Below are 25,333 nucleotides of genomic sequence, written 5' to 3'. Positions count from 1 at the left end.
AATGGAATGAACTCCCCACAAAAAAGGAAAAAAATATTTTATTATTTGAAGCAATTTAATAATGATGTTGTTTGCCTTCAAGAGACTTAGGCTGCAAGACCAGAAGTATTTAGTGAATTCAAAACTGGGAACATTTTATGCTGCCTCTGATTTGGTAAAGAAAAATGGTGTGGTGATATATGTAAATAAAAGATTTTCAACTAAAGTTATAGAGGCAGATGACGCTGGTAGATATATAGCAATTCAATTTGATACAGACTTTGGTTCCATTTTGGTGCTAGGAATATATGCTCCTAACCAACGCCAAGAAAGTTTTTATAAGATGCTCCATTTAAAAATTTTAGACTGGAACTTTAAGAGTATTCTAATAATGGGAGACTGGAATGGAGTGATTTCTCCAAAGATAGATAAGAGTACAAAGACGAAATTCACTACCAAATTACCAAAGGCTTTTTTTGATTTACAAGACGATTTGAAATTAAAAGATGTTTGGAGGACGCAACATCTAAATGAGATGGACTTTTCTTTCTACTCAGATAGACATAAATCCTTTTCAAGGATTGATTTCTTTTTGTTAACACCGGATCTACTTCCTAAAGCCAAGAAATCCAAGATTTTCGCCAGGACACTTAGCGATCATAGTCCGGTGTGGTTACAAATTGAATTAGGGATGAGGCCAAGAAGGTCTTGGAGAGTAAATGAAAATTTATTTAGATATGAAAAAAATGTTGAACTTAAAAAACACATGAAGGAATTTTTCAGTTTTAACATGAATAAGGGTACTCCCATTGAAATAGTTTGGGATGCAAGTAAAGCTTATATGCGTGGGGTCCTGATACGTATGAACTTTAAACATAAACAAATTAGACAGAAAAGGAGAATGGAATTGGAAGATGAAATAAAACGCAAGGAACAGCTGCTTATAACAAACCCGAATGACCAGGCGCTCCAGATGGCGCTAAAGCTGTTGAAAGATCAATTTCAGATGCTTATAGCAGAACAAACAGCAACTAATTTACAATTTGCTAAACATAACACCTTTGCCAACGCTAATAAACCTGGTAGATGGTTAGCATATACTTTGAGAAGGAATATGAATGACAGAATTATTGATAAAATTGAGTTTCGAGGGAAGATGGTATATCAACAAGAGTTGATTAAAAAATCATTTGTGGACTATTATACTAAGCTATATGTACAGGATAATATACAGAACAAGTTAATAGATGATTTTTTGGAAGGAAAAAGGGTTGCCAAAATTTCTGTGCTTCAAAAGGCAAATATATTGTGTTTGTTGGGAGGAGAGTGGTTATGAGTAATCTATTTTAAGATGGGGGGAGAGGAGGGGGCAAAGTATTTGGTATAATATTTGAAAGTGAATTTTTGTGGGGGGGTTGGGGGGTATAGCATTTGTATGAGATTTATATTGTATGGCGGGGGGGGTGAAAAGGGGGAAAAATTGTTTGTACAAAACTCTTTTAATAAAAAAAAAATAAAGTTGGCATTTGCATCTGGAAAAAAAAAACCATAAAGAAAAAAAAGAAAAAAAAGAAAAAAAATAAATAAATAAAGCCGCTGAGAGATCTAATAGGACCAGGATAGAGGAACAACCCCTATTCTTGGCTCTCCAGAGATCATCAACCAACGCGACCAAGGCCGTCTCTTGTGTGTCAGGCTTCAGGGTGAACATTGTGCCTCCAAAATGATTTGTTCTACGATCCATCAGTTGTTGCTTTGGCGATCCAGGGCATTCTCAGGAATTTCCTCCAATATCAAAAGCATCAATGCTCTTCCTATCCTGCTTCTTCAAAGTCCAACTTTCATGAAGTATTACTGGGAATACCACAGCTTGCCCTATTCTTATTTTTGTACCTGTAGAATAGATACATCATGCCATCTAACATCTATTCCTTCATAGCTCACCTGCCTTTTGCTATTGTAGTTTGTTGGGCATTTCTTGGTTATTTCTTTATTGTTTTTAATGATGGATCCTAAAAGGCAGAAACTATCCACCACTTTGATATCCTCAATCTCAATTCTAAGGTTGGTTGTTGTACTGGTTACTTAATGTTATATTCTCCCTAAAATGTTTACTCAGAGATAGTACCTTTGTAGACAAATCACAACTGGTGGCTATTCTAGATGGGAAGCTTCGGGAACTCTCTCATCCAGAATGGCTGAACAAGGTGCCCCAGGGTTAACTTTCCTTCAACGTTAAAGTGCTCAATTGAAGAAAATGTTTCAAGAGGACTATACTCTGCACAGTACATAGGATTCTGAAGCATAAAACATAAGCCTGATGTTGCATAGGTGTTAAGCACCAGATCTAGAGAAGCAGAAGTCCTCCACACTTGACAAGACCTAGGGACAGACTGTGCTGAGCGGCCTCAGAAACAGCCCAGCACTTAGTGGCAGGGCGTACAATGTGGGGAAGAACAGCAGACAGACACTGGTCTTGTGTACGGAAACATCTGCACAGAATACAGGCTACACTCTTCCGGGTTTTAATGTAAGGTCCCATTTAAGGTTGTGGAACACAAAGAGAGATAAGGACCTGTGGGGCTACTAGATCCAGACAAGTGGGCAACTACCGACCAGTCAACCTGACATCCTGGTAGCAGATAAGAACCAGAAGACAGCAGCTGTCATGGCGGTGCCAACATCAAGGAGAAGCAGGATGAGAAACTGGAAGAGCTGGGGAGGATGTGGGAAGTCAAGACCCAAACGGTCCCCATGAAGCCCCTGGGGCTGCGACTCCCAAGCTCAGCCAGTGGATTCCACAGGTCCCAGAAGGGCTTCCGAGTTCCATTCCGAACGGGCAGCCTTAGGAACAGCTGTACAGAGCCCCCAAACTGTGAGAATGTCCTTGACTTATTATAGCGCCTTGTAGGAGAGAAAGGGACTGCCGCCCTACACAGTGGGTGCTTTGGGTTGAGAGCGGAGGGATTCTTTGCTTGTTTAGGGGGCGTTGGGCTGATACAGATATAGATTAACAGAGTTGGAAGGCTGAGAAAGGGGCCACTCTGAGCCAGCCGGCTTTAGAAGGCACGGCCTCCAGCTCCTTTGAAAGCCCGACGTGCTCAGCTCCAACTGCTTCATGGGACTGATGGGGGAAGGGCAGGCATTGGGCATGTCCGCCACCAGGAAGGAGAAAAACCCGGCCCCACGGCTCTCGTTGATTGTTTTTAACCGAGGAAAAGAGGAGCAAAGCTGCAGTGTAAAGGTGTCCCGCCAGACCCGATGCTCTGCAGCTAAGAGAGAAGCCGCTTCCTCAGGACGGGGCAGAATCTCTCCAGAAAGATCCTCAGACCAGAGCTGGGTTCCTACTGGTTCAGTCCAGTTCGGCCAAATAGGTAGTAAAAATCTGCCATACCTTTCCAAACTAGTAATGGCAGCCTGGTCATGCCCCTGAATCGGTTCCCTGGTCACCACTTGCTCTTGCTGTGCCCCTCCCAGTCTCTGGGATTCTGCGCATCCATGCAGAATAACTCCCCACGAAGGGCTCCGTCTATGTGCCCAGACCAGTGAGTGAGTGAGTGTGTGTGTGTGTGTGTGTGAGAGAGAGAGAGAGAGAGAAAGGAGAGAAAAGAAAGATAGAAAGAGAAAAAAGAGAGAAAGAAGAGAGAAAGAAAAAGAAGCAAAGAGAAAGAAAGAAAGAAAGAAAGAAAGAAAGAAAGAAAGAAAGAAAGAAAGAAAGAAAGAAAGAAAAGGACTATAATTGAGGCCAAAATTTTGGTTGCTAAGCAAGTGTTGTTAAGTGAGTTTCACCACATTTCACAAGTTGGCCACGCCCACCCGGTCACATGACCGCCAAGCCACTTCCACAAAATAGGCCACGCCCACAGAACCGATAGTAAAAAAAATTTTTGAAGCCCGCCCCTCCCTCAGCGGTACCGCCCAGGGGAAATAAAACCATTGAATGTGGACGCAGGGAAAGCCTTTCACCAGCGCGAGCCGCGAGGGAAGCGGTCAAGAAGGAACCGCCTTAAAGGGGTATCCTACGGGGAGCTTCACCGGAAAGCATCCCGAAACCCAACCACGGGGGGGGGGGGGGGCAGCGAAGCGCACGGAGCTCCGAGCGGAGTTTTCTGCCTCCGTTCCTTCGTCAGTCCTTCACTTCGGGACTGGCGGCCGATGGCCCACGGGAGAACTACTGCGCAGGCGCCGGGAGATGAGCCGGCCCTTACGTCTCCTGGTCTCACCCGGAAGCGGTGCGTAGTACGATCTCGCTTACGCCGGAAGTAGGCCGCACCGCAGCCGGGCTTTCCATTGTCGGCCCCCGGCCTCCAGTCTTCATGGGGGGGCCGCTGGGCGGCGGCGGCGCCGGTTTGGAGAACGCCAACCCCCTGGTTTTTCGGCGCCAGAGCGAGCGGCCGACCACAGCGCGCGAGCAGGATGAGGGGCTGCCCGACGCCATCGACGACCGCGAGATCTTCGATATCCTTTGGCGGAGGCCCGGGGGGGGGGCGGCGGTGTTGGGGGGGGGGTCCCTGGTGCGCCCAGCCTTCCTTGACGGAGCACATCTCATCCGCGGCATCCACGACCCCGAGCACCCGCTGACCCTGGAGGAGCTGAACGTGGTGGAGCAGCTCCGCGTGCAGGTGCGGAGGCCGAGCGCGTGAGGGGCCCGCGGCTCCCCGCCCGGCGCCGCCTCTGAGCCCCCTTGTGCCCCCTCGCAGGTGAGCGACCCCGAAAGCGCCGTGTCGGTGGAGTTCACGCCCACGATCCCGCACTGCAGCATGGCGACCCTCATCGGCCTCTCCATCAAAGTGAAGCTGATCCGGTCCCTCCCGGAGAGGTTCAAGGTGAGCGGCGGGGGAATTGGGGGGCCCGCTCCCTCCTCCTGGGAACCTCTGGCGGTGCTCCTTTGCAGAGCCAGCTGCTTGCTGATAGCCAGAAAAGTCAGAATTTCTGCCAGAATTTCCCTGCCTCGTGTTTGGTGTGGAACTCTAAAGCAACGGTTTAGACCAGGGGTGTCCAAACTTGGCAACTCAATTCTGGGAGTTGAAGTCCACAAGTCTTAAAGTTGCCAAGTTTGGACACCCCTGGTTTAGACTCAAAGAGTTTAAACTTAAGAGCAGGTACTTTTTTCTTTTGGGCCCCCCATGGCTCTCCGTGTTGCTCTTTTTATTAGTAGACTAAGGGGGTTGAAGGGATCTGAAAGTTCATGCTCAGTGCAGGATCTTCTGGTGACCTATGATCATCCAGCAAAAGAAGAAAACGCCATGCAGTAGCCTATTCTGCCAATGGAGTGGGGGGGGTGTATAAGTCAGAAAGTTTCTCTTCGCTTCTGCCATCATTTTTTCCCTTGGTGTGAGGAGATGTGTGCCACTTTGAAGTTACAGCAAAAAAGGATAATATATAGTTCTGTTAGCAGATTAGATTTTATACAGTCGTCAAGGTGGTTACAATCCTCCATTATTACTGTTGCATACGCCATTGAAAAACTGGTCATCTTATTTATACAGTTGCTGTGTGTTGTGAACAGACATGCCTGGAGGTGGCTTACAAATAATAAAAAACCACAACCATTAAAAAAGAAAAATACATATAGCATATCTTTAAACAATCATTAAAATCATAAGATTCATAAGTGAGGCAATCACATTTGTCAGTAATTAGTACAATTTCTGTGCCAGCTTTGCCACATTTCCCGGCTCCCATACCAATTGGCAAAGCCATGTTTTCAAGATCTTTTCAAAGACCAGCAGAGTCGGACTGATTGTAATCCCTAGGGGAATGATGTTCCAAAGGGTGGGCGAATTGAACCTGGATGCAAATTGGCTACCAGTGCCCCTTGTGGAGCAGAGGTATGGATTGTGAAGTGCACATAACTGCACTCAATGTTGAACCGCACTTCAACTGAAGCTCTCAAATCCTTTTCAGAGGTAGCCCCATTGTAGAGTGGCTAAAATATGAGCAGGTCGAGGAATGAACAGAATTGGCACACAACACACAGTTGTGCAAAGGCCACGGCTGCTGCCCCTTGTTCTTTGACCAGAAGGACCTCCAGATTGTGCCCAGATCCCATTTGGAGTAGTGCAACTCCATCTGGAACAAGAGATGGAAAGTCCCAAGAACCAGGGGGCCCAACACTCAGCCTCTCTTGGGCTGAGCTGAGCCTGTCATTCCCCATCCAAACCCTGACAGCCTCCAGGCACTGAGACAGAACCTCCAAGCATCACTTAACTGTATATCATCAGCCTAGTGAGGATAACTTACTCCATGCCATTGGATACCCACGCAGCAGCTTTATGGGGCTGTTAATCAAGAGGGGAGAAAGGACTGGGTCCTTGCAGAGCAGAGGCTGAGAGCAGAACCTTTCCCCTCCTATCAACACCAACTGGAACCAGTCCAGGAGGGAGGAAGAGAACCAGCTCAAGCCAGTACTCCTAACTCCTGGAACTGGTCCAGAAGGATACCAGAGTTAATGCTATTGAAAGCTTCTGAAGCTCAAGAAAAGCAGGGAGGGACACACTACCCCCATTTCCAACAGTGTCCCCCCTTTCTTTCCTTTTGAATGAACCCTGACTTCCATTGCAAAGTGCTTTCCCACCATTTCAGTGATACCCATCACATCTTGGTCATCTTCGTGGATTGGGATCCTTAACTCTCCCTGCTTATTTTCCGTATTCATTTCATTGGAATAGCCAAGATTTTAAGTTACACCATCTCCAGGCTTCTCTGTTTCCTGGCTTCCATTTCTTCCTTTTGGGAGTGGTGGGGTAGAGCGTACTTCCTTTCTTTGGTGGCCACTCCCAGTTTTGCCCTTTCCCCGTTTTTTTAAGGCCTTCCTTCCAAGATGCAACCCAAACCTTCCTTTCCAGTTTTTTTAAGATATGTCCCATTTTCTCCCTGAAGTTTTTCACCATGAGAGTATGGACCATTGTGTAGAATCAAGCCCTTTTTCAATCACACCATTTGTGTATCCATTTGTTAAGTTCCAGGATCCTGCTTCCTTGCACCAAAGCCTCAACTGGAACAATTAATGAACAAATTCCTTCTCAGTCCCTTGTGATCTTAGTAGATTCTTTTAAGATCCCTTCTGGCTATATAATTTGTCTTGCAGTGGATCATGAGAAAAGGTTATTGATGGCTTTGAATAGGTTTGGTAACCACATTGTCACGTGCCATTTAAGGGCACCTGCAAGACAATAGACCTCCTATGATGTCACTGTTGGTTTCCACAGCCCTTCAGTTCATTTCAGCTGGGAATCATCCATAGATATGATTTGCCCTTTTTCTCAGGGTGGCTGTTGGGCTTCTTGGATCCTTGGGGGTCCAAGCATCTTCCCTAATGTTACATGCAACGTTGTTCAGGTTTCTGTTGACACTGATCTTGTTATTTGGCAAAAAGAAGGTGCTCCCAGAATGGACTGAGAAATAAACAGGCTAAATGTATGCTTACAAACTAAAAGACAAGAGAAGCAGACAGATTTGAGGGGGGAAGAAAAATAATCCAGTTATTCCAATAATTAAAATATATACATTCTAATTTGATCACATTTAGGTTTGCAATATCTGTCTTCCGATTTGGCCAACTTATTCTATTTTGCTTTCTGTTCAAAAAGTCAACTTTAATTGGCATCTTGTGTGTGGAGGGAAAATTGCTCGATGTTTCCATAAAGGCCCATCAGGTCTCCCGGAGAAATAGGTTCTTTGTGGCCGTGCTTTTTCCCTCCTCCCTATGCCCTTGCCTCTGCCCCCCATCCAAGGGGAACTGAATGAAGTTGAGCCCTGGGTAGGACGTGACCTAAAAAATCAGGGTTGTTTTTTTCTGAAAATTAAAACAGTTATTGCAATGAAAGAGCTGTTGCATCCCTTTCAGGGGGCTGTGCAAACTCAGCGAGGGGTTCTTTGGCGTTCTCTGGGCTTGGTTGTTTCTTTCAGGCATTTCAGGACCCAAGCTTGGTACCATCAGTGCTCTGGGTAACTTGAACTGCTGTCTCCTTTTCAGGTGGATGTCCACATAACCCCTGGGACCCATGCTTCTGAGCATGCAGGTAATGTTTTTCTTTCATGTTCAGCACACATTTTGAGAAGGTTGTGTTGAGGATGTTCAGCAAAGCAAAAAAGGTGCTTCAGAGAGGATTCAGATGCTTTTACTGCCCCTTTAAAAAAAGTGCCTTTTTCTCCTACAGTTTCCCCCCCCCCCCCCCTTGTCACCCTCTGCTGACAGGGCAGATTCCTTTCTAAGAGACGTTTGGGATTATTGGTTCTTTAGAAATGCCCATTTAATTATCTTAAAACGCTTTATTATGCATCTGTTTTAATCTATGTTCTACCTTCATAGTGTGTGTGTGTATGTATGTGTGTGTATGTGTGTGTATATATATATATATATATAGCAAAAATAAGTGTCATATATTTGAGTTTCTCTGAGGCAAAATGCCCACATTTGCACTGTTCATATGTTAAGCATAAGTTGGTAAACATATTTTTGCTGGTTTGGGGAGGAAATGGGGAGCTCATAAACTGCTTGTTTGCTGGCTGTCTCTTAGCTAGGCAACAATCTAACTAAAATTATATCTGGACTGCTTTTCCACAGTAAACAAGCAACTTGCTGACAAAGAGAGAGTAGCGGCTGCCTTAGAGAACATGCACTTGCTGCAGGTGGTGAACCAGTGCTTGTCGGGACGATCTTAGTGTCCGTGTGTCTCTGAGAGCATCTTCAAGGTCTGGTGGAGGCTGGCTTCTTGGTGAAAAAAAGGTCTTTTACTTGTCCTCTTGTCTGTTGGAGTAAAGAAAAATGTAGTTCCTTAGCAAAAAGACCATTTAAATTTTTTCAAGAGTTGGGGATAAATGTGGTTCTGAAATATTCTATTTGAATAGAGGAATGTGCTCGTAATAACAGAAGCCTTATACCTTCCTAGTCAAATGGGTCTATTTTAGGGAGCCCCCCCCCCAACCCCAGAAGACAAGCTATTCCATTAATTGTTCTCATTGCCAGTAAATTTCTGCTACATTTGATCTCCCTTTAACAAGGTTCCACCTATTACTACCCTGTTTCCCTAAAAATAAGACCTCTCTGGATAATAAGCCCTCATCGAAAATATTGCAACAGAGCAGCAGTCACAGAGCCCATGGTGGCTCTGCCAGTAAAAATGGAGTTCACAAGGGCCCCCTCCCCGCAAGCTCTGTTTTGACTGGCAGAGGGTTGCAGGAGGCCATCACAGCCGAAAACAGAGCTCAGGAGCCCGTTTTCACTGGCAGAGCATTTGGGCCTCCACAGGTCCGTTCCCCCCCCCCCCGACACAAGTGACATGTTGGCCACACCCACTCTGCCCCCTCCCCAAAGGTCAAACAACCCTGATGCGGCTCACAATGGAATTGAGTTTGACACCCCTGTAATAAAGCATCCACCATTCTGCCTCCTAGCCTTGTTCATCTGCACGCCCAGCTTTTTGGCCTCCTTTTTTCTCGGAAAGAGCTCTTTCCGCTGTCTCCCCTGCTTCCTTGCTTCCCCAGAGGGTTCCATGGTTTCCTGTTGCTCTTTGCAGCATCCCTCTCCTTTCTCCACCTCCCATTCAGGGGGCCCCATTCTTCCTTCCTGGGTCTGGAACAACTCAGCCCTTCATCTGGATTCCTTTTTCCAGAGCACCAACATAAGAGGGTGGGGCACCCTAGAAAAGTGGGAGGCTAATGGACTAAAGGCAAACAGCACATGCCCAGAGGCCATCTACCTATTTGTAAAATGTATCATATATATGTATATATATTTATACCTATAGAGAACACAAATTATATCTCTACAAAATGTAAACTGAAAAACCTGAAGCAATTAAAGATCTAGAGAAAAAAGCAAAGGGCCTAGAGACATGTAGAGCTACTTTGAGATTCAAACAACAAAATGAGAAACTCAATTCAGGGAAGAAGCTTGCAACCAAACTTAACACAGTAAGCAACAACTGACTTAACACAGAAAATGAACCTTTAGAGATAGGCAGATGGCAAACTTATCACTAATAGAAGGGGAACACCCCCCCCCCCAAAAAAAATCCAGTCTAATCTAGGCCTGCTGGAGTGAAACATCAATTTCATTACCTCCCTTTGGAAGAAAGCGAGCAAACTCATCATTGAGTGTACCAATTATAGAAAAAAAGATCAGATTTTTTAAAGAAAAAAATAAGTGTTCGTGATACGAGACTTGGTGCTCAAAGAAACTGAACCAGACCAATCGATGTAACTAGGGAAGTTTGCTGTCACCCAGGACCGAAGATCCATGATGCGACTGAGAGGCTTACTAAAATAACTAAGTCCACAGATTATTATCCTTTTCTCTTTCATGTGGAAACGACCAAGAGACTAGGAGCACCTAGGCAGGAAGGCCAGAGAGGTGGGGACAATGGTGGCGTTTTCTTCTGTGCTCCCAATGAAACGTAAGCATCCAGTGAGGAAAGACAGAACTTTTGAAGTAAACAGCTGGCTTAAGAGGTGGTATTGATGTCAGAGCTTTCAATGCTTAGTTCATGGTCTACAACACCTACCTGAAGGGCTTTTGGCAGACCTCACAAGAACTGGAAAGAACATCTTTCGAAACTAACTGACTCACCTTATCCTATGGCTGCAGAGCACATAGTCCATCTGATTTCTGTGTTGACCAACTGTGATGTCCATGTGTAGAGTCGTCTCTTGAGTTGTTGGAAAAGAGGGTTTGCTATGACCATCATATTCTCTTGTCAAGATTCTACCAGCCTGTGCCCTGCTTCATTTTGTGCTCCAAGGCCAAAGTCGCCTGTTATTCCGGTTATCTTTTGGCTTCCTACTTTAGCATTCCAATCCCCCCTAACGATAAGGACATCGTTTTTTGGTTTTGATTCTATAAGGTGCTGTAGGGCTTCATAGAACCGGTCCTAGTGGACGGCCACTTAAAAATAAGCCAGCAGTGTGCCACAATTGCCAAGAAAGCCAGTGCAGTCCTAGGCTGCATCAACAGGGATCAAAGTCACGTGAAGTGTGAATACCCTGTATGCTAGCTTGGTAAGACCACATTTGGAATACTGCATCCACTTCTAGTCACAATTCAAAAAAGAAGTTGAGACTCTAGAAGTGGTGCAGAAAAGAGCAACAAAGATGATTAGGCGGCTGGCGAGAAACACAAACACTTGTAATAAATGGTTATGTCTCGTCTAACAAAGAATCAGGGGTGACATAGCAGTGTTTCAATATTTGAGGGGCTAAACTATTCACCAAGACAAGTAATGGGTGGACGATCATTAGAGAGACCCAACCTAGAACTAAAAAGAAATTTCCTGACAATGAGAACAATTGACCAGTGAGTGGCTACCCTCCATTTGTTGGGGATGCTCCATCCCTGGAAGTTTTTAAGGCAATTGGACAGCCATTGGTCTGAAAGGCTCTGGGGTCTCCTGTATTCTGTACATTTCAGCAGCATAAGCTATCAGCAAGGAAGCGTTCAGAAACTAATAAACCCTTTTAAAAGGAGTTCAATTAAATATCATTTAATACATGGATGCAAGTCCTTCATTTCCTGTGTTTGAAAATAGAACACAATAAAGTTTCTTTGGATAATTGCTGTGTCAATATTGCAATTAGATTCTTTTATGGTAGTTGATGGTGTTAACATTGGTTAATGATGCCTCCGTTGGCCATTGCCTGCCAAAGAAGTTTTATATTGACTTATGGTTGCAAATCCTTTCAGCTCCCTGGCCAATTCAGCCTCTTCAGATGGAATAAACAAAATGCAACGAAGTCACGGAAGTGGATGCCTTCAAAAGCCTTTCCGGAAGCTGCTGTCAAATCGAATCGTTAATATGACAAAAGGGGGAAATTATATGCATCAGATAATTATATTCAATTGGTTTAGTTTCAATTGAATTTAAAACAGATGATTTTTTTTGGGGGGGGGGATCTACTCTGATTCTTGTTTTTATTTACATTTGATGTGATCCCAGGACATCAAGGGCCAAGTCTAGTCCTTCATCTGAACAAAGTCATCACTCTAGTTCTGTGATGGTGAACCTATAGCGCACAGAGCCATCGCTCTAGGCAGGCCAGCCGTCTCCGGTGGCTTTTCCGGGTTCTGCTGTGCTGGCCAGCTGGTCTTCATGCACGTGGGAGCGCCAGAAACAGGAAGAGCAGCTCCCTAGCACGCATACATGTGCCAGAAAGGTGACCTCCTGGTTTCTGATGCACCCCGGCCAGCTGCTCTTCGTGTGTGCACGCATGCCAGGAGCCAGAACACCAGTTCCCCAGTGTGCATGCACACGCTGGAAACCAGCTCAGCTTCCTGTCATGCGCGCTGGGGAAGTTGTATTCCGGTTTCCGGTGCTCCCATGCGTGCATGCCGTGGAGCTGCTCTTCCAGTTTGTGGCGCTCCCCCCCCCTCCTTACCTGTGACAGCCTGGGATTTGCCATTTTAGTCCCAACTCATCGATGGGGTATCAAACTGAAAAGGCTGAGGAAGAGGGTCAAAGGTCTACAAATAAGCAAAGTTTGAAAGGGCAAAAGGCCACTGGCAGGTCTGCCCTTTGACCTGAGGATGGAGAGGCTGTATTACACTCAAGAACAGGCCTGATTAGTCCCAGCTGCCCCATTATAGTCCTTGCTGGGCATAGGTCATCAGGCTATTGAAGGCTGCTTGGGAAGAGCAGGCCGTTTTCTCCATCCTCAACAGTAAGAAGAGGCAGAAAAACCACCCACCCACCTCAGGTGGCAAAATGACAGAAGATCTTGCTCCTAAGCCCAGCAGGACAGACTCGGGCATCAAAACCCTTTTCTGTACCAGAGAGCCTCAGAACTGTTCTCCTGTTAAAGCCAAGAGTTTGCCTTAAGATAACCCGTCTCCCCACCATGAGTGACCACTTGCCAAATGGCTTACCATTTGACTCTACAGCCCAATCACCTCCTCTATCCTTAGACCCTGGAACTAGCAGAAGAATAAGGGCAGCTATTCATGTCTTACATTTGGGATGAAGGCCAGGGGGAGTTGGTTAGTTGTGGTTTGGAAGGCAAGATAGTTTTTGTCCTGGCACCAAAGCCTAAGAACCTGCCTGGAAACCAGCCCTGGGCAGACTTCAGTTCTTCATGTTCTTCTGTGCATTTTCTAGAGCCCACTGAGGGCAAACGGATGGTATCGGGTGGCAATAGGACAGCTGTGCTGAGGATTAAGGTGCAAGTGTGGAGGTGAACGTGTGAGGGAGGAAGGCCTTTTGTTGCCCTTGTAAAAAAAACCATTTGGAGTCTGAAATTCTTGGGATCTGCTGTGATTTACTGAGAATTGAACCAGCCTCTTTCCAGGCTCCCTTTAGCCACCTGTGGCCTTTGTCAAGCACAACCAGGCCAGATTGAAAGTTCGCTCAGTTACAGATATAATTTCAAACACCATTAGAAAGCAAGGAATACCAAAGTCATGCTGAAGAACTTCTGCACCTGCCCTTAAGCAGCGTATTTAAAAACCTTTTCTGGCCATCTGGAGATCATTCTCAGTTGGCTCAATTGGAGAACCCCGGAAATATTGCCTAAGGATATTTTAGCAGGTTCCAAACCATCTAGACTAACCCACCCACAGAGGAAAGGCATAATCCAGATCTTGATCTTTGTCAATCTGCTTAAGAGCATCTCTGACCAAGAGCCAACGTCCAGGAGAGGTAGCTGGATTCTCTCTCAGGACCCTCAAAAGGTCTGGCCTTGCTCTGATTGCTTCACTTCACAGTCAAACTAGACACCCCCAATAAATAGAATAAATAGAACACCAATAGCCATGGGTTTGTTTCCAGCAGGCCAAAGTCCAACAAAATTCTCCTTTGGGACTTCAGGCATCTTAGAGCACAGCCTGTGCAGCAGAGGTGGCAGAGGGGCAGGTAGCAAGTTCACTCCGGCATCAGCAGTTCCAGTTCCTCATCACTGAGACAATTGGTGGCAACTATGTGGTTGAGCTGCTGCATATACCGTTCAAGGTCCTGCATGAAGTGGGGGATTCGTGCCTTCCCCAGCACCCCGTATTTCTTCAGGTGGTCCACATCTTCATAAGAGACCTGAACAGAGGACAGGTTAGCTCATTGACTTGATTTAGATCTCTTTGTGATACAAGACCGGCAATCACAATAGCCTGCGTTCCATACCTGGCTACCTCGCCCAGCGGAAAGAGCAGGGCCAGGCACTGGTCATCGCCCAACCCAGCCATGGGACTCTCCCAATGCCTTCCACGCATAAACCTAGCTATGAGTCGTCCTGGATTTTAAGCACGGGGCCTTCCATTCGCACTGACTTTTGCTTCAAACCTGGTAACCCATGTGATCCTTTGGGCCAGCCTTGAGAAGAAATACAGCTGCTAAAGTTAGGGGGACTTTAGGAGCAGTTTGTTAAAGTTAGGTCCCCTGCAAATATTGTTTTCCAAGGTGTGAATATTAAATGAGTGATAAAAAAAGACCCTGGGTCTGTTGGAGAAATATTACTCACGGAATGTTAATCCTGGCTCAATTGGTGCGAACATCACTTAAGTCCAAGCTTGCGCTAGGCAACATAGTTTTTAGGGGGAAAGTGGCCCCTTTCCTCTCAAAAGCAAAGGTCTCAGCAATTGGAGATCCAAGACTTCTCTGGCCGCCCTTCTGCCTTACCCTCTGTCTGTCTCCGAGAAAAGCAAGTGGGCTCCACGTACCTTCCCTAGTGCAGCCAGCAACCGGAAATCAATTGTTTGTCGATGCCGAAGGATCTGGAGGATTCCTTCCAGGTACACCTGGTCTTTGCTGAAGCAGCCTGCAAGCGAAGAAGAACCAGCCAATACTGTGTGCGTGACCCAAACCCCTGCTTCCAGTTCAGAGCCCCCGGCCACCTTGTGCTTGGCACCACAGACATCCCGCCAAAGGGATCTGTGCCTGCTGCCTCTGGAAAAAGTCACCAAGGAATCCTTTTGGACTCGGAAGGAGGTTGCGAGGGAAGGCTTGCTCTCTGACTGGCCGCTTCTTTCTGCCTCCATGCTTTTGAAAACTTGGGAGGGGAGAAGAAAGTTGGCCTTGAGGGGGTGGGCTGCTGCTGAAGCCCCCCCAAACCTCCCACATGTCAATTAGGTTGCTAAAAAGCCTCCACAGGGACAAATACTTTGAAAGCCCAGTGGCTGCAGGGACTGTGGCAAGGAGGATCAGAAATTGGGGTGCTGATGGTCACACAGGCCTTTCCCCCCTGAATGGAGGGCAGGCAGGCGCTTCCTGGCACTCTCTTCCAGGGACCAACGGGCTAGAAAGGTAGAAGAGAAGGCACAGGGTAGGCCAGCTGTCCTTGGCGGTCAGGAGGCCCAGGAAGGTTAAAGGGTGGCCCTATTGCACCCCCCTACCTGGCAATGAGGTGTTGGCCTGGCCTCGCTTGGCTCGCACGCAGTACTCCCAACGCACTCCCGCATCCTGTACGTAGCGCCCCAAATCCCGGAAGAGTTCGCAGAAGGACATGTGCCCAGCCTGGCAGACGGTGTAATAGAGCAGGGCGGCCCTCCAGAGGAAAGGCTGCTTGCGGAAGAGGACGCTATGCAGGCTGGCGAGCCCTTCCTCCGTGGGGTTGGCAGGCTTCAGCCTGTACTGCTTGCGGCCTTCTGAGCTGTGCCATGGCTGGGAGGCATTGTTGACTCCACGGATGTAGTGGGTGCCTAGGAAAGAGGATGCATCTCATTATAATCTTGCTTTGAAAACTGGCTTTGCTTCTATTGAACATCCCTTCGTTTTGTTCAAGAAATCAGCACCTCCTTCAAATACCCTGACCACAAGCCGTGTAGGGCCTTGAAGGTAATAACCAGCATCTTGAATTGCACCCAGAATCAAATCAATAACCAACATAGGTAAAGGTGAAGGTTCCCCTCACACATTTGTGTTAGTTGTTCCCAACTCTAGGGGGCAGTGGTCATCTCGGTTTCAAAGCCCAAGAGCCAGTGCTGCCTGAAGACGTCTCCATGGTCATGTGGCCAGCATGACTAAACACAAAGGGCGCATGGAATGCTGTTACCTTCCCACCAAAGGTGGTTCCTATTTTTCTACTCGTATTTTTACATGCTTTCGGACTGCTAGGTTGGCAGAAACTGGGACAAGTAACGGGAGCTCGCTCTGTTAGGCGGCGCTAGGGATTCAAACCACCGAACTGCTGACCTGTCTGATCCGACAAGCTCAGCATCTTAGCCACTAAGCCACTGCAGCCAACACAAATTGAAACTTCAAACTGTATGGGCCACTTGGCCTCTTCAACCAGCTGAAGCTTCCGCATGCTCTTCAGGGGAAGCCCCACATAGAGCGTGTTACAGTAGTCCACACGGGAGATGGCTAGGGTACATAGGTGACAGTGAGAAGGGCAGTTTGGTCCAGACAATGGCGCAAGTGGTGCACAATCAGCAATTCTCTATTTGGGAAGGATCTCGGCTTGTGTAATTACCAATGGAATTCTTTTATCAATATTTAAAAAGCAATTTGGGAACTGGCCATGGCCAATCTGATAACAGGCCAAATAAGGACAAATTCATGAGATGAAAGGAATTTGCTTAACTGATTTTGAGGGCAAAATGCTGTTATATGCAAACCCTAGCATTTTTTTCAATGTTTATTAACTCTCTAGCTCAGTAATGGCTAACCTTTTTGCCATCGCGTGCCAAAAGCGGGGGGAACACAGGGGGGGTTGTGCCCAGGTATGCCCACACCCATAATTCTATGCGTCTGAAACCCCCTCACGCATGCCTGCACGACCCCTGCCCTCCCCCTGCTTTTGGTGCATAATGGATCCGTTATTCACCCTCCCCAGGCTCAAGGCTTTCTAGGAGCCTGGGGAGGGCGAAAGCACCTCCCACCCCGAGGCCCTCCGGAAGCTTCCCTGAAGTCTCCAGAGGGCAAAAAGTAGCCCAACATGCAAACTGGGTTGCCCGTAGGACTGTTTTTCGCCCTCCAAAGGGTGAAGAATGGCCCAAGGCGTAAACCGGAAGTCTGTTTAGGGAAGCCTCCAGAGGGTGAAAAATGGCCGAAAATGAAGGCCAAAGTCAGCTGGCCAGTGTGCGCATGTGCGCTGGACTTGACAGGGCAACGCCTCGCATGCCCTAACAAATGGCTCCACGTGCCATCACGGCTCTAGCTCAATGTGTAGAAGTGATACAGTTACAGTATATGGTAAATATTATGGGAAATACAATACATATAATCCCAATTGGTTAGAAAGTTCTAAAGATGTATTAAAAAGTTAAGCTTTGTATATTATCTAGAAGCTGCTCAGTAGCTATGAATTACTGCCTGCAAGAACAAATACTGTACTAAGAGCATTTCAAAATGTATCACCCAGAAGAAAGAGAATAGTAGATGAAACTGTAGGTTTTTGGGAAAGAAGTAATGTTGTGAAAATGAATTTTACATCGAAACTGAAAAATATTTAGAAACCAATGCCACTGTTAATTCCACTTCAATATTTTAAATAAATTGATCTTTTAATGGTTAAATATCCAGGATCTCCTAGTTAATGTCTTATACTATGATGGTAGTTTTATTTTTTAAAACGTTACTGAAGGTCTTATTGTTAACCTAAATAAAATGGAACGGAAACAATAGGGACACTTTGGGCTCACCATTTATACACCCCCCTAGCAAGAGCTAAGAATTCTGGGAAACCCCCAGACTACACACCACTCTTGAATGGGAAATGCTGCTGCTTCCACAACGAAGGGTGGAACATGGCCGATCCTGGAAACACCCAGGATTGAGTTAGAGACAGCTGTTCCCATCCATACCTGTGCAGCCTCCAAGCATTGGAACGGAGGAGCCCTGATTGGCCAAGCCCAGGATTGAAAAATATAATGAGGTGTCATCAGCATATTGTTTCATGTAGTTGTGGAATATGCGGGGAAAGAGGCTAGAAGCCCAGCACCCTACAATGAAGAGGCTGAGGGAGCCACCTCTCTGCCCCAACAACGGAAACTGGTCCTGGAGAAAGGAACTCCCCTAAAACAGTGCCCCCGCCCCCGCAGCTCAGGTAGCCAGCTCAGGAGGACATCAGTGCTGAAGGTATTAAAAATCACCAAGAGATCAGGGTAAACACGGATAGATGCACCAAAACCATCCACAAGCTCCACCAAGGCTGTCTTACTACTTCATCATGGTCTGAAACATGACTGACACGTCCAGTCCAGTTTCCAGGACCAGCCACAAGTTGGGCCATGAAAGCAGGGCCCACCACTCCCAACTTCCTCCGCGTGACGTCACTGCCCCTCCCAGAGCTGGCCAGGGGCCATTCATCAGCCGCCTTTTATTTTTGAAATAATTTTAAATTCATTCAAATATTTGAGTTCTCTTCATTTCTTTTTTGTCCCATCACAGAGTTTTTCAAGGGTTTAATAAGCCTCTTTTTTAAAAAAATTATCCAGGTCATTCTCTTGGTTGGTCATTTGTATTTTACTTTTAGAAATCTCTACCAGTTTCTTTTGTGAATTCAGTGAAACAGCTTTTTCTATAATGTATTCTATATTCTTGGCTTGTCAGTTGTAAACCCACCTATGATACCATCTCTATCTTGTCAGATAAAATTTCTTCTACACCTGTCCTTTCCTGAATAATATCTTTTGGACACAATCTATCCATAAAAACAAACATACCTACATTGGTGAAATTGTAGCTATTATTTTCTGATTCCATTCTTCAAACATCTCCTTCAGTATTTTCATTGTGAGAACATTTTACATATGCTTCCTCTGCCTAAAATTTTTTGTCCCATCTAGTGTCCAGTTTTTGAAATTATAAAATTGCTTATCTTTTGTCTTGTAAAAACCAAGACAGTATCTATTTTCCGCAAGAAGCTGTTTGTTCTACATAATTAATTCCAAAATTCCAAAACAAAAGTTTCAATATTCCAATTTTATCTGGAGCCTTAGAGGGTGAAGGTGGATGAGCATCAGCACAGAGAAATGATGCTGGGGAAGGGAGGAGGCGAAGGCCACCATTGGCAGGGACTGAGAAAAGGGTCTCTCAGGGCTGAGTTTCATCCATTCATCGAAACAACTCGCCCCAGATTTTCATACAGGTAGTCCTCAACTTTTTGTTTGTATATTTTTGTTTGTTCTCTAATCTATGATGCCATCAAGAGAGACAAATGGAAATGGAAAAACTCCCTACAAAATATAAACCGCACTTGGAGTATTTTATACTGGATAAACCAGTTCCTAATTGGATCAAACCTCAAGATGTGGTTTTGCTTTCTTTGGCGTTTCTTTAAATCTGAAGCTCCCAACCAATTCAGGAAAAGAAGAAAACCTCTGGGTCACTTCTCATCTCACCAAGGCCAGCGTGTTCTATGCATTTCCAAATGATCTAAGCTCACTTTGAAGACAGCCGGCAAAAGTGGGAGAGCTCTTTCAGGGCTGACCTATCTCATGGCGCAGCATGCCCTCCAGCCAGTTCTGACGCGCTCCAGAGAGGTTGATGGCTAAAGTCGGGCGGCTGTTTTCCACCATCATGACCGCCTGGGAAAGGAGGTCTTCTGTGAGCTGAACCACCACCTGGAGAAAAGAAACAGAAGGAAGACAATGGAGACAGGAGATCTCAGGAGGGTTCCCTTTGGGATAGATGTGGTTTGGTACATGAAGTTGCAAATACAATCGAGATATGAAAAAGATGCAATGCTTTATGGCTTTTATTTGGAATTGACAGAATTGGATGAAATACAGGAACAGAAGAGCAAATGATTAAAAAAATTATATACTTATTTACTTCGTGATAAGTTAGTAGTAGTAGGAGTAGTAAAAGAAACAATGATAGCATGGGCAAATATTTTTGGATGTACAGAAGAACTTGAGAAGTGGCAGCAATTATGGGAAAGGAATTATAAATTAACAATGGCAACAGCATATAGAGAGAATTTGTATAAAATGTTTTATAGATGGCATATGTCACCAGAAAGATTGGCAAAAATGTTTAAAGACTAATCAACCAAGTGTTGGAAGTGTCACCAGACGCCGGGATCGTATAATCACACATGGTGGACATGTGCAGAGGCAAAAAATATTGGGCCAAAATTCATATGTGGTTGGAAAGGATGATAACAGCAGCATATTGATTTAAATCCGGAACTGTTTTTGTTGGGAATTTTACCAGAGAAATATAGTAAAGAAAATGTATATTTAATTATTCATGTAATAACTGCAGCTAGAATTGTATTTGCACAAAATTGGAAAATGGAAAAAATTCCCTCAGAGGGAGAGGTAATTACAAAAATATTAGACTGTGCAGAAATGAACAGATTAACGTTGGCAATTAAGGAGAAGGAAGAGTCAAGAGTATTATAAGATATGGGGATGTTTTTATCACTGGATAGAAAAAGAATATAAACAAAAAGAAACGGAAAATTGAATAATTTGGAAAAGAACACAGGGGAGGAGTTGAATTAAAAGGCAATTGAAATATAAATGTAAAGATAAAATAAAGATTTAAAATGATGTAACTGTTAAATATGATGACACAAAGATTGCATCCAGATGACACACGGTAAGATTAATGATAGAAGAGTGGTTATGGGGGGGGGGGACTTTTTTTGGGGGAAAAAAAGATGGTTCCCTTTGGAGCAGACCCCTAGAACTGACCTCTCCAGAGCAGCCTTCCTTCTGCATATACTTCCTGGTGATGGACCAGATTTGGCATTTGGTAAGTAGCTTTCCACCATTGGAGGCCTCAAAGCTCTCATAAGTGCCGTATTTTTTAAGGACAGCATTGATTATTCCAGTCGCCTGAAACAGATACATGAAGCGGGTGTCACAAGCTCTAGGTTGTGCTCTGGTCTGGGGTGGGACCAATGAAGGTTGCGCGGAACACGCAGGTAGCTGACGTGAAGACTGGATTCACAAATCTCACTAGGCCAGTGATGGCTAACTTTTTTGGGATTGCGTGCCAAAAGTGGGGGGAGCCCGGGGGGGGGGGAAGTCATGCGTGGGAGTGTCACACCCATAATGCTATGTGCACAACTCCCCCCTGCTTTTGGCATGTTTTTTTCACCCTCCCCAGGCTCCAGAGGCTTTCTTGGAAGCCTGGGAGGAAGAAAACAGCCTCCCCCCCCCCCCCCGAGACACTCCGGAGGCTTCAGGAGCTTCCCTGAAGCCTCCGGAGGGCAAAAAAACAGCCCTATGGGCAAACCAGAAGTTCAGGAACAGACTTCTGGCTTGGCTGTAGGGCCATTTTATGCCCTCCGGAGCCTGCAGGGAAGCCTCCTGAAGGCCTGGGAGGGTGAAAAATGGCCCTATGAGCAAACTGAAAGTCTGTTCCCGAACTTCCTGAAGCCTCCGGAGGGCGAAAAACGGCCTCAAAAGAAGGCCAAAATCAGCTGGCCAGCGCACACATGCACGCTGGAGCTAACAAGGCAATGGCTCACGTGCCCTAACAAATGGCTCTGCGTGTGACCTGTGGCAAGGGTGCCATAGGTTTGCCATCACGGCATTAGACTAAATCAGGGGTGTCCAAACTTGGGAACTTTAAGACTTGTGGACTTCAACTCCCAGAATTCCCCAGCCAGCATGGCTGGCTGGGGAATTCTGGGAGTTGAAGTCCACAAGTCTTAAAGTTCCCAAGTTTGGACACCCCTGGACTAAATAGTCAGGTGATTCAGGTGGTATGGAATCATTCCTTATATTAGCATGGCACCTGAATCAGATCTTCGCATTAAGTAACTGCAGTTGATTACGGGGGGAGGGGGAGCTCTCATGTTGTGTGAACACAGAAATGTTGTTTTGCTGGTCCAGGTTTAGGGTTTGATACCACCAGGGGACAGACCTGGAGAAGGTCATAAAGTATCTGAAAATCAAATGGGCAAATGCCGGCCATGGTAGCCCCGTGGTCGGTTATCAGCACGCCAGGCCCCATACCAGGACCTCCTTGGAAGCAATTCGGGTTGCAGTTGCTTAGCCTTGCTACAGTGGCAAATTTGGTGGCACTGGATCCTTCCATTTATCCTATTCTTTTAGCCTGCCATTTTTCAAATTCCTCTTTAGTAAGGGAGGAAACCGTTTTACTCAAAGCAGTGTTCCTAAAGGAGGGGGGGGTTAATTCGGAGAGATCCTGGGGCTAATAGTGCAATTTGTAAATGATTGTGAATTAAGGATTCAGTTTGGGGAGGGCTGCCACTGCCAAGATGCTTGTGTAAAATAACCAGCTGTGCGCATCATGACAAGACCTGGAAAAGAAGGAGATTAGACAGTCAATCCTTTGCCTTGAAGATTTCTTAAGAAGGGGGGCAATAGATGGCCTGGTGCCAGAACAGAAAGTCTGAGAATTTGGGAAATCAGCTCAACATCTTGGCATGAGCTGCAAAACAAAGTCCAGTGATGAGCAGACCCTGCTCTCCTCCCCGCACCGCTCGCCTTCCCCTGGCAGGTCCTTCTTTCTGACCAGGCATGCAGGCGCCCGGGAGGGCGGCCATGCTTGCCCCCGCTGCTCTGCTCCCAGCAGCCACTGGAGGGAAGTTTTATGGGGCCTGGCCAGTGGACAGTGCCAGTGCTTCTCCTGGAGTGCTGATCCTGGGCTGCCTTCCAAGGCTTTGGGAAGGACATTTGGAAGGGTACAAATGCCAAGGCTCTTCCCCGGGCATCCTCTCAGCAGGGATGGGGCAGGGAATCCTGCTGCCTGCAGGCGGATGGACCCTTTGGTCCCCTCCAATGGTCCTCATCCAGCCAAGGCAGCTTCTCTTTGATGGGATCCCTCTGGGCAAGAGCCGCACGAGCTGGCCGGAGGGAAGGCTACCTGCACCAGGAAATGCCCAGAGGCCTCTCCGTATTTTTCCAGCGCGGCTTCAGGGACGGACTCCCCATATTCAAACTGAGGGTTGTAGGAAAACGAAGACCGGAAGAATCGCTCTCGCTCTGCCTCCAGGTTGGCTGGCCGTAGGGCCACCAGTAAACAGGGGCTCCTCTTCCTGGCCCGGCATGCCCTCTCCTCGGCTCTGGCCCTGGGCAGGTGAGGGAGGGAGGCAGCGCTGCGGATCCGGCCCCACCCCCAGTCCTTCTGGTTCACCAGGCAGCTGCTCTCGCTCCGGTGCATCCAGCTGCAAGGGCCCTGCAAGGCGAGGCAGGGACGCAGGGCAGGGGGGCCTCCCAAGCCCCGGAGGAGTTTCGGCTGCTTGGTCCTCTTTCCAGGGCCCGAAGAATCCGACTCCGGAGGCGGAGGAGAGGAAAGGAAGGAGCCTGGGTGCCCCCTGACACATGGAGGGCCCTCTTTCTTCCTCCCACCTCTCCCGGGTTGTGGGTCTGCCTGGAAAACCCCCGGAGGCAATGGCGGATGATAGGCTGGAGAGTCAAGCACCATCTTGTGATCGTGTAGCCACCGGAGGCCTCATGAAGGCAAGCCTGGGATTGGGAGAGTGCTGCAAACAGAGGGAAAAGGACCGTCTTCAGATGGGGCTGCATTTAGTGGCTACATTCACACTGACTCACCAGGAAGTCAAGCTGCATTAGATGCTCCCTCCCATTTTCTCAACAACACTCCTGTGAGGTAGGCCAGGCGGAGACTGGTCCAAAATGTCTGTGCCTGAGGGGAGGCTTCATCACTAGACTAGACCGGCTCCTGGGTTGGTTCCCCAGGAAGGGAGGGTCTCTGGGGGCCTCTGAGGAAGATGGGAGATGACAATCTGCTCCCCAGTCCAAGGCCCCAACCTCACCTCAGCGCTTGCAGAAGAGATGCGCTGCGGGAAAGCCCCTGCCGGCCTGTGAGTCAGGGAAGGCCCAGTCCCAGGCTGCAGCTCCTCTCGTCCTGAAGACGGGGGGGGGGGGGGGCACCCAATGAAAAAGAGGAGCTGCTTGAAGGGCTCCCCTTGTGCCAGTCTGAAATCCTCCTTCCCAGCCCTCCCAGCCGGAATGTGCACAGGGCTCAACTGCAATTTACATGCTTCTCCTTTTCTGGAGATTCTGAGCATCTTGTAGCTCTGTCCCCAAAACCAGTCAGGGCCATGATGAATAGGTGGGTGTGATGCATTCTTAAGGGGGTGCATGCAGGGGGGGAGTGGCACGTCCTCACATGCTGAGGCCAAGCCCAGGTTTGATTCAGGAAAGGAGCAGGGGGAGAATGGAGTTAAGGGAGGCTAAGTGGGTTGGATGGAAGCTTCCCACTCTGCACTCCAGCCACATCCAGGCACTCTGCTCCCTTTTATGCCACTAAAGGGGCTCCATTTAACCTCTTCGCTGCCGACTCCCCCGCTAGAGGAAAAGGCGTCGTGCCGTGTCATCCCCGGAGGCTTTTCCTCTCAAGCCAGGACCGGAACCGCCGTCTTGGGGGATCTCTGAACCGAACCCCCTGGCCACGCCCAAGCCACTCCCCGGCCCTCCTCTCCTTCCCGGACTGCCCATCCCGGGGGTCTCTGGGGAAGGCGAGGGGAGCCCCCGGCCAAGGCCCAAGGGGGGTCCGCGTCCCCCGAGCGCCTCTCCGCCCCCCTCCCCAGCCAGGCCCCTCCGGCCCAGGCGCCTCGGCCGCTGCGGAGGGAGCAGAGCGCTCCCGCCGGCCTCCTCTCCAGCCAGCCTTTCCTCAAAGCCCGGCAGCCGCCGACCGCCGCCTGCCTCGCCCTCGGGCTCCAAGGGGGCAGCTGCAGGGCCTCGCCGGCACGGAGCCCCAAGGGTGGGGGGCTTCCCAGGCAGCCCCTTCCCCCAGGCTCCACAGGGCGTCCCGGCTGCAGCGCCCCTCCCGCTGCGGAGCACGAGGACGCCCTCTACCCACCCCCCGCCCGAAAGCGCTCCGTCCGCGGCTGGAGCGGCTTCCTTGGGCGGCCTCTTCCCTCCGCCCGCTGCTCTGCGCCCGTCCCAGCACAGGCGACGGGCTGAGCCCCAGCTTCACCCACCTGCCCCGCCGCCGCCGCCTCGCTTCAGCCCCCCCGGCAGCCCCGGCGCGGCGAGGGGAGGGCTGCGGTCTCCGCGGGGGCTCCTGCCGGCCACGCCTCGCTCCGCAGAGGGTCTCTCGCCCGCTTGGCCAGCACCGGGCCCGCCGCCCTCGCGCCGCCTCCCCCCCCCCCGCCCCCGGAGCATGCTCAGTCGCCGCGCCTCGCCGCCCCCGCCGCCCCGGCCAGGCGTCCGCGCGGGGAGGGGGGAGGGGCAGCCGGGCCGGGCCCAACTTCGGGGGGCGCCGCTCGCTCGGTTCCCCCTGGAGGCCAGGCACGGCCCGAGAGGGAAGGAGAGCCGCCGCTGTGCGGTTTCCCCCTCCGAAGTGGTGGCCGTGGTCGCATCCCGGCCCGAGCTGCGCTGTCCTGTCTCCGGCCCCGCGAAGGGCCTCTGGCTGCGGGCGCTGGAGGGTCACGGCGGCCCCTCCGCCTGGAAAACGGCCCGCGGGCTCCTCTGTGGATGCCCCGTCGTCCCATTGCCCCGCCCCACCCCGTGTAGGGCCCGTGGACGGGCAGGAGTAAG

At 48.4% G+C, this 25,333-nt stretch overlaps 2 protein-coding genes across 2 annotated transcripts; one reads left to right on the top strand and one right to left on the bottom strand.

Annotated features, from left to right (window-relative positions):
- Positions 1-3,958: 3,958 nt before the first annotated feature.
- On the top strand, positions 3,959-11,544 carry CIAO2B (cytosolic iron-sulfur assembly component 2B). Its single transcript, XM_081962925.1, has 5 exons — positions 3,959-4,439; positions 4,524-4,601; positions 4,680-4,805; positions 7,958-8,003; positions 8,549-11,544. Exons 1-5 carry the CDS (start codon positions 4,296-4,298, stop codon positions 8,644-8,646), a joined length of 492 nt encoding a protein of 163 aa, XP_081819051.1. The 5' UTR covers positions 3,959-4,295; the 3' UTR covers positions 8,647-11,544.
- A 1,433-nt stretch (positions 11,545-12,977) lies between these two features.
- MATCAP1 (microtubule associated tyrosine carboxypeptidase 1) lies at positions 12,978-24,973 on the bottom strand. The gene is given in 9 exon segments (XM_081962879.1): positions 12,978-13,997; positions 14,621-14,718; positions 15,293-15,598; positions 19,333-19,465; positions 20,546-20,689; positions 22,692-23,278; positions 24,775-24,813; positions 24,816-24,870; positions 24,872-24,973. Coding segments are annotated over 9 exon segments (1,614 nt in total). The 5' UTR covers positions 24,959-24,973; the 3' UTR covers positions 12,978-13,832.
- Positions 24,974-25,333: the final 360 nt, after the last annotated feature.

The sequence above is a fragment of the Natrix helvetica genome (genome assembly GCF_964273705.1).
Source record: "Natrix helvetica genome assembly, chromosome: 10".
Lineage (NCBI taxonomy): Eukaryota > Metazoa > Chordata > Lepidosauria > Squamata > Natricidae > Natrix > Natrix helvetica.
Note: the sequence above shows the minus strand (reverse complement) of the source record. Positions and strands in the feature narration are given on the sequence as shown.